Genomic DNA, 9237 nt, shown 5'->3' with positions numbered 1-9237 from the left:
ATTTTGAAGGAGCCACTCTTGAAGCATATATGAAAAGTAGATATGAATAGACGTACAAATGGTGGACTCTGAAAAACAAAAAGATGAGTTTCCCAGATCCCGCTTCATGGAAGGTTTCGCTGCCCTAGCTGTGAAAAGTATGATCAGCAGACACTTCTTCTGATGGCAACTAAGTATCAGATCCTTCAGGCCCTCACAAGGTTTTCTGTGCTCAGAGGATATCATTTGATCACAGCATAACTGATGTATGGTAAAGGAACAGTTTTGTTGAGGATTAAAAATGTATTCATCACAGCCTTCAATGTAATGTACTTTTACTTCTTATCTCCTGTTCTTCAGCCTTAAGGGGAAAACCATAATTTTATTTTACCAAAAACAAATTTTCTCTCATTGTAGTTTCTGTCTTCCCTAGAGAACAGAATTGAGGCATTGTCTAGTAACAAAGTGGGGTAATCAGTTTCCTCTGGAGGAAACATACTCCCTATTGGTCACCTCCCTCAGCTATTTACTGGGAAGATCTTTTGTGGTTTCAGTTAAGGTAAAATGCTGGATTTTAGCCAAATCCTCTGAGTTCAAAAGTACAAAGCACTTTAGGACGCTTGCTCTTTCTGAATGTTTTTTCAAAGGTTAAAAATTAAATTTTGAAAGACTACCCAGGGTAAAGAAGAGAGACAGACACTGAGTCTCCAACATGAAGCTTGCTCATGTTATTTTATTACATTTGTGCTTCTGCCTAAGTTTTTGCAAGGTAGGTAACTCAATATTTATGTAGACTATTTTAATTTGTTTTTTAAATATTATCAAAATGTAAATAAGGTGTTAAAGACATGGGGGAAGTGATGAAAAAATAAAATAAGAAGAAGTCAGAGAGGGAGGCAAACTGTAAGAGACTCTTAACTATAGGAAACAAACTAAAGGTTGATGGAGGGGAGGTGGGTGGGAAGATGGGGTAACTGAGTGATGGGCATTAGGAAAGGCACTTGATATAATGAGCACTGGCTGTTATATGTAACTGATGAATCACTGAACTCTACCTCTGAAACAATACACTATATGTTAATTGAACTTAAGTAAAATAACACTTTAAATAAATAAATAAGATAAAAAGTAAAAAAAAAAGAAACCTTAAGTATATTATTTTGACTTAGAGATTACATAGTTCAGATACCTACATCCGCAGTATATAGTCAGTAACAAAGATTTTATGTTAGTATCTTGATGAAAGAGCTTTAAAAAATTGCTTTCTTCATGTGCTCTTTTCTGTACTTAGAAATTGAACTGAAAGAATTTTACTAATATAGGTCTGTAATTTATAGTAATTATATTAAATTAAAAAAAATCTACCTTCTACATGCAAGGTGTAGTGCTGGGCAAAGAGCATGTCTGATCTCCAAATAGCCCTTTGTACAGTTGTAGAACAATGACATAAACATGACAATGAGGAAATAATAAGATTTAAATAACTTTCGAGAAGGACCTTTTGAAAGATATTTAATTGCCAAAAATGTTACAAATATCATGTGTCAAAGGACTTTAATGAGAGGAAAAATCCCTTCCTGCTGAGAGGTCATAAAGAGTTTATGGACCAAGTGGGATTTGAGCTGGATTCATAACTCTGGATTACTGTAGAGAAACAGAGTGATTTGCATGCTTTTCAGCCTGGAAAAGCAGGAAGTGCTACGGTCGAAGATTGGTAAAGCCCTAGTCTCCTCCAGGTGAATAAATCCATTTGATTAGAATGGAAACTTTGTGGGGAACTTGGGTAGTCAAAACTGGTATGACAGATTATAGCCAGGTTGGAAGGTCATCTATTAAGGTTAGATAGACTTAAGATATTTTAGACAACTGTTGATGATTGCCTACTTTTGTGGTCAAATTATTTTGAAACAGGATTACAAAAACTGTCTTAATGCCAGCTTAGAGAAGCAAACATTTAAAGAAAACTAAGAAATGAGAATTACTGATTTTAAGTTTCCTGTAACTCTAAGATATATATGCAGTGTTTGTAACAGAGAACAAATGGAAATAAATTAAGTGTTCATTGAAAAGAAATTGATTAAATTATTGTACATCTATAAAGGAACTATCATGTAGCTATTAAAATGATGCATTTTATATTTGTTGAGAAAAAGGCCTTACTAAAATCTTACTTTTGTTAAAGAAGAAAATATACATACATTTATGTATCCATGTGTATGTGTACATATGTGCATGTGTGTGCACATGCACACACACACACAGATACACACATATAGCTGCTCATGTAAACAGCAATTTAAAAGTTCCTGGAGGGTATATATCAAATAGATACCAGTTGGTATCTCAGGTAATGCGATTACTGGTGATTTTTATTTTTTGTTTTATATACACTTGTGAATTTTCAGAACTAAGAAATTCTGTTTTATTCATTATTCATTTTTTTTAAATACCAAATAAATGTGTATTACTTTGGAATAGGAAAAATTTATTTTTGAGGAAAAGACATTTCAGCCACATTTTTTATTCCCGGAACAAAAACAAAAGAAAAGAGTATTATTCACTTATAGAAAGGGAAGAGCCTCTTTTACTGAATAATCATTCAATAATAAAGTTGTCTTCTTTTCTTTAAAAAACAGAATTTTGTAGGAATATTAGTTTGTAAAATATTAGTTTATAAAATAAAAATATTAGTTATAATATTAGTTTATAAAAGAAAATGGAATACTGAGAGATAACCATTTTTATTAGCATATAATGTATTATTTGTTTCAGTAGTACAGGTCTGTGAATCATCAGTCTTACACAATTCACAGCATTCACCATAGCCACACCCTCCCCAGCATCCAGCCACCCCCTCCAGCAAACCTCAGTTTTTTGAAATAACCATTTTTTAAAAATATTTTATTTATCTATTTGACAGATAGAGATGACACGTAGGCAGAGGCAGGCAGAGAGAGAGAAGGGGGGAAGCAGGCTCCCTGCTGAGCAGAGAGCCCGATGCGGGGCCCGATCCCAGGACCCTGGGACCGTGACCTGAGCCGAAGGCAGAGGCTTCAACCCACTGAGCCACCCAGGTGCCCCATTGAAATAACATTTTTAAATGGAAGTTGCCATAGAGACAACATAAATGTGTTCAAAGAAGTTTTAAAATGTGTCTACATTTTCTAAATGAAATAAAATACATCTGGGAGAAATTTTTGTTATTTTGAAAGCTAGGACCAGATTTCCCTTTAAGGAATAAAAAGTCCGATCCCTTTTATATCAAAACTTTTTGGTGGATTTATTTGAAAGTGAATTATATCGATGGCAGGAGTGAACCGGAAATGGGATAGACTTAGGTTGTTCTGAATAGTGAAGTGAGAATTCTGGTTTTATTGCCCAGACATAGAGATAAGGGGACTCAGGTTTCTCTGGGAGATAAAACCAGAACACGGAGGGATTGGGTGCTGTATTAATAAAGGTATATTAAAGAGTAGAAATAGAAATAACCACTCAATATGGTTATTTACTACTGTGAAGTGTTGTGTTCTAACATAAACTCTGACCAAACCTTACATTTTTATTTATCTTTAAAGTTCATTACAAACCTGTTTATATCAGTAATATTTTGGAAAGAAAGAGCTAGGGTGATGTTCAGCAGAGTGAAGAGATGATGGAAAGACAATATGCAAAGGAAGCAACATGTAATGCAGAGAGAGAGGTCAGCAAAAATGGCAGAGTAGGCAAATCCAAACACTGTCTTTACACACACACACACACACACACACACAATCATGCAGACTGTCAGAAGAAACTTTGTCAGAACTCCAGTTATTAAACAAAGCCCTATAGCATCCAAATGAATACTGAATGAAGGAAAAGGCAACTTAAAAATGGTAGGAAAACTTTGTGGCATTTCAACTTGTCCTAGCCCTACACTGTCCCCAGTTCAGTGGCAGTCTTGAAGATAGCAGTCCACATGTGGAACTCTCATCCCTAGCTCTAGAAGGAGCAGAGCAGACATTATTTTAGAAGAATGGTGTTTGTCTATTTTAATCTGCCTGGAGGATACTGGAAAGACTGATCAAACATATTTGTCTTTGTTTTGCCTAACTCAGAACACACTCAGAATGGAAAGCCAGTGGGCATTCCTCAAAAACATTGTGAGGCATCAAACAACCTGCAGCTACCTGGGACAAAAGATTACAGCTGAGACAAACAGTAGAGTGCCAAAGCCTGGGAGGAAAAGTTAGGGAAAGAGTTTCTGTGGGAAAATAACCATTCAAAATTCCCTGTGAATACTTGGGAATTTTTTTAAAAGCAACACATATGTCCAGGGCAGGATGCATGTTCAGAAAAGGTCTAAGAAGACCCTAAACCAACACCTCTAGGTGATATCTAGGCTCAGTGCAGTCATGATGAAGTGAAGGCTGAGAGAATTGTAAACGGCCTGGCTAAATGTTGGGGGGGGGGGGTTGGTAATCAAGCACAGGGCCAATTTGCAAAGTCTAGATGAGGTTTTTTTGTTATTGATTTCAGGAGTTTCTTATTCTTTATATTTCATTTCTTTCTCTTCTCTTCCTTTCTCTTTCCTTTCCCTTTTCCTTTTCCCTTCCTCTTCCCCTTCTTCTTCCTCTCTCTCTCTCTTTCTCTGTCTCTCCATTCAAAGAAATATTTGTCTAAACACTAACTGAGTGCAAGGTAAAGGAACAGAAACTTCAGAAACCACACATGACAAAAAAAAACTTTATAAAAACAGTTTAGATAACTCACTAAACAAACAGCTACAGCCTATAGCAAGAGAGAAAAGCAAACCTTGAGGAGAAAAATGTGATTTCAAGAGTTACTGCATTGTAATATTCAAAATGTCTAGTTTTAACAAAATGATGAAGCATGTAAGGAAACAAGAAAATAATGGCCCTTTCACAGGAGAAATTAACAGAAATGAGGGAAACAGACTTTGGACTTACTAGACAAAGACTTTAGACTGACTATCTTAAATACTTTCAAAGAGCTAAAGGAAACTGGAGGGATGATGTATGAGCAAAAACAAAATATCAATGAAGGGATACATTGATATCATAAAAATCAGAAATTCCAGAGCAGAAAAGTATAATGACAGAAATGAAAAACTTACTAGAGTTTTAATAGCAAATTTGAGCAGGCAGAAAAGTAAGTGAACTTGAAAATCACTCAATTAAAGTATCAAGTTTGAGGAGCAGAAAGAAAAAATAAGAGAAACAGAGCTTAAGACCTGTGGGACACCATTAAGAACACCAAAATATACATAATAGGAACCTCAGAAGAGGAGAGAACATGTTAGAATATTTGACAAAATAATAGCCAAAAACTTCTCAAATTTGAAAAAAGTTATGAATCTACAGATTTAGGAAGCATACCAGCCCCCAAAAGATAATGCAAAGAAGTCCACACCAAGGCACATTATAATGAAACTGTTAAAAGCCAAGGAACAAAACAATATCTTGAAAGCAGCAAGAGAAAAACAACTCATCGTGGACAAGGAATTTTCAGTAAGATTACGAGTATATTTCTCATTAGAAACCACGGAGGCATGGAGAAAGGAGTGGGATGATACTCTTAAAGTGCTGAACGAAAAAACTGTCAATCAACAATTCTATATAGAACAAAAAAATCCTTTAAAAATGAAAGAGAAATTAAGATATTTTCAGATAAACAAAAGCTGATGGAGTTAGTTACTAATAGAAAGGAAATTCACTCAAAGAAAGTCCCGTAAGCTGAGCAAAAATATGCTAGATAGTAGCTGGAAGCCATAAGAAGAGATAAAGAACTTCAGTAAAGGTAACTAAATAGGTAAATACAAAAGTCAGTGAAATTTTATTTTTGGTTTGTAGCCCCTCTTTTTTTCACGTGATTTAAAAGAAGAATGTAGAAAAAATAATTATAAATCTATGTTAACATGCATAAAATGCATAAAGATGTAATGTGTGACCATAACAACATAAAAGGGGGGAGGGGTTTACAAGCAACAAAATGTAAGAGCAGGGTTTTTATATGCCCTTGAAGTTAGGTTTATATCAATTCTAACTAGATTGCTCTACATTTAAGATGTTAAGTATATAATCTCCATGTCAGCCACACAAAAAAATCTTAAAAATATATAAAAATAAGAAAATCAAAAGAGGGGCGCCTGGGTGGCTCAGTGGATTAAGCCGCTGCCTTCGGCTCAGGTCATGATCTCAGGGTCCTGGGATCGAGCCCCGCATCGGGCTCTTTGCTCAGCGGGAGCCTGCTTCTCTCTCTCTCTCTCTGCCTGACTCTCCGCCTACTTGTGATCTCTCTCTCTCTGTCAAATAAATAAATAAATAAAATCTTAAAAAAAAAAAAAAAAAATCAAAAGAGTTCACTACAAAGAAATCAACATACACAAAAGAAGTCAATAACAGAGGACATAAAGAACAATAGTTACAATGCATACAGAGAACAAATTGCAAAACAACAAAAGTTAGGCATTCTTTATAAACAACTTAAATATAAGTGGGTTAAATTCTCCATGAAAGGCATAGATTGGCAGAATTTATTTTATAAAAAACTAACCATGGTCCAACTATATGCTATATGCTATACACAAGAGACTCTATATACATGATCCAACTATATGCTTTATAAAGAGACTTTAGATCCAAAGACACAAATAGATTGAAAGTGAAAGGATGGAAAACAATATTCCGTGCAAAAAGTAACCAAAACAGAACTGGAAGTAACAGCACTAATATCAGATGAAACAAAGAACATTAGATATTGATAAAAGAGTTCATCTAAAATATATAATTATAAACATATACACACCAAATGGTTGAACCCAAAATACATGAGACCATGACATAATGGAAGGGAAAAAAAGAATTCTATAATAATAATTGGAAACTTCTATATCCCACTTTCTGTAATAGAATTTCCATAATAGAAAATCTAGACAGAATATTAATAAGAAAATAAAGGATTTTAATAGCACCATAAATCAACCAGACCTAACAACTAGACATATAGAGCACTACACCCAACAGAAGCAGAATACAAATTTTTTTTCAAGTGCACATAGAACATTCTCCACCATAGGCCATATGTTAGGCCACAGAACATGTCTCAATACGTTTTAAAATGTTAAAATAATAAGAAATATTTCCTCTAAAGATGATGGAATAAAACTAGAAATCAGTAACAGAAAGGAAACTGGAGAATTCACACATACGTGGAAATTAAACAATATACTTTAAGACAACTGGTGGTCAAAGAAATCACAGAACAAATTAGAAAACACTTAAAAATGAATGAAAGCAAAAATACAACATACCCAAACATATTAGATATGGCAAAGCAGTTCTCACATGGAAATTTATAGCAGTAGATGCCTACATTAAAAAAGAACAAAAATTCCTTAATCAAAAACCTAACCTTACACCTTACAAGAACCAGAAAAAGAAGAGCAAGCTAAATCCAAAGCTAGAAAAAAGAAGTAAATAATAAAGATTAGAATGAGGAATATACTGAATTTTGTCAAATGCTTTGTATTTCTGTGGTGTCGGTAATTATTTCTGTTTCATTTCTGACTTTATTTATTTGGGTCCTCCATTTTTTCTTGATGACTCTGGCTGAAGGTTTATCAATTTTGTTTATCTTTTCAAAGAACCAACTCTTGGTCTTATTGAACTTTTCATTTTTTAGTCTCTATTTCACTTATTTCTGCTCTGATCTTTATTAGTTCCTTCCTTCCACCAACTTTGGGCTTTGTTTGTTCTTCTAGTTCCTTCAGGTATAAGACTAGATTGTTTATTTGAGATTTTCCTTGTTTCTTGAGGTAGGTTGGCATTGCTATAAATTTTCCTCTTAGAACTGTTTTTGCTGTATTGCAACGATTTTGGACCATTAAGTCTTCATGTTCACTTGTCTCTATTTTTCCTCTTTGATTTCTTCATTGACCCATTGGTTACTCAGTAGCATGTTGTTTAGCCTCCAAAAAAAGTAGAAGAGGAAGATGGTGAAGGAGGAGAGGAGGAAAAGAAAAGAATGTAGATGGAAAAAATAAATGGTAAGATAATAGAATCAATTAAACCAAAACCTGGTTCTTTGAAAAGATCACCTAAATTGACAAACCTTAGCTAGATTGACAAAAAAAGAAACAAATAAAATCAGAGAGTGAAAACATTACTGCTGACCTTACAGAAGTCAAAAGAATGATAAGAGTTCTGTGAACAATTATATGCCAACAAATTAGATAACCTAGTTGAGTGGACAAATTCCTACAGACACATTACCAAAACTGAATCAAGAAGAAATAGTAAGTATGAATAGACACATAACCAGAGTTGAATCAATGATTAATTTTTTTTCATCAAAGAAATGTCCAGTATCAGATGACTTCATTGGTAAATTTACTAAATATTGAAAGAATTAACATTAATTTTTCTCAAACTCTTAGAAAAGGAGTGAATACTTAATTCATTTTATGAGTCCAATATTACTCTGATAACAAAGTCAAAGATACCACAAGAAAAGGTACAAAGCAGAAATAAAAGCTATTGTCTTCACGGACCTCCCCCCATATCAGATATTCCCAGAGATTTCCAGCATTCGTCATTTTTCTGTGTAAGTCCAGAATTCCATCCAGCATAACTTTCCTTCTGCTTAAAGGACTTTTTTTTTAACTTTTCTTGTAAGGCAGTTATACTGGTGATTAATTTTTCACCCTTTTTGTCTAAAGAGGTTGTTATTTGCCTTAAACTTTTAATGATGGGGCACCTGGGTGGCTCAGTGCTTAAGCGTCTGCCTTTAGCTGAGGTTCTTATCCCAGAGTCCTGGGATAGAGCCTGGCATTGAGCTCGCTGCTTGGTGGGAAGCCTGTTTCTCCCTCTCCCACTCCCTCTGCTTCTGTTTCCTCTCTCACTGTCTCTCTTTCTCTCTGTCAAATAAGTAAATAAAATCTTTAACGAGAAAAAAACTTTTAATGATATCTTTGTTAGGTATAGAAGAATAAGTCAACAGGATTCCCCCCACCCCAATATTTTTTAACTGTTACTCCACTATCTTCTTACTTGCATTAGTGATGAGACCTCTGCTGTCACACTAAACCTTTGTTCCTTTGCCCATAATGTGTCATGTCTCTTTGGCTCTTTGAGGATTTTCTCTTTGTGGCTGGTATTATTTGAACAGTTTGAGTATGATATGCCTTCATGGAGTTTCCTTCATGTTTCTTCTGCTTGGGGTTCATTAAACTTGTTGGAACTCTGAATTTATATTTTT

General features: G+C 34.5%; 1 protein-coding gene across 3 annotated transcripts in view; it reads left to right on the top strand.

Moving 5' to 3' along the window:
• The first annotated feature begins 639 nt into the window (after positions 1 to 639).
• Positions 640 to 9237, top strand: part of CFI (complement factor I) — a 49565-nt gene continuing 40967 nt past the window's right edge. The window contains exon 1 of one of the 3 annotated variants that reach the window (XM_059377198.1): positions 640 to 748. In XM_059377198.1, coding sequence (XP_059233181.1) covers positions 692 to 748 — 57 coding nt within the window. In that variant the 5' untranslated portion in view covers positions 640 to 691. Of the gene's footprint in view, positions 749 to 8007; positions 8027 to 9237 lie in introns of those variants that run through there. The other 2 variants (XM_059377206.1, XM_059377214.1) reach the window with 2 other exon arrangements.

This window comes from Mustela nigripes, chromosome 1, assembly GCF_022355385.1.
Source record: "Mustela nigripes isolate SB6536 chromosome 1, MUSNIG.SB6536, whole genome shotgun sequence".
Taxonomy (NCBI): domain Eukaryota; kingdom Metazoa; phylum Chordata; class Mammalia; order Carnivora; family Mustelidae; genus Mustela; species Mustela nigripes.
Note: the sequence above shows the minus strand (reverse complement) of the source record. Positions and strands in the feature narration are given on the sequence as shown.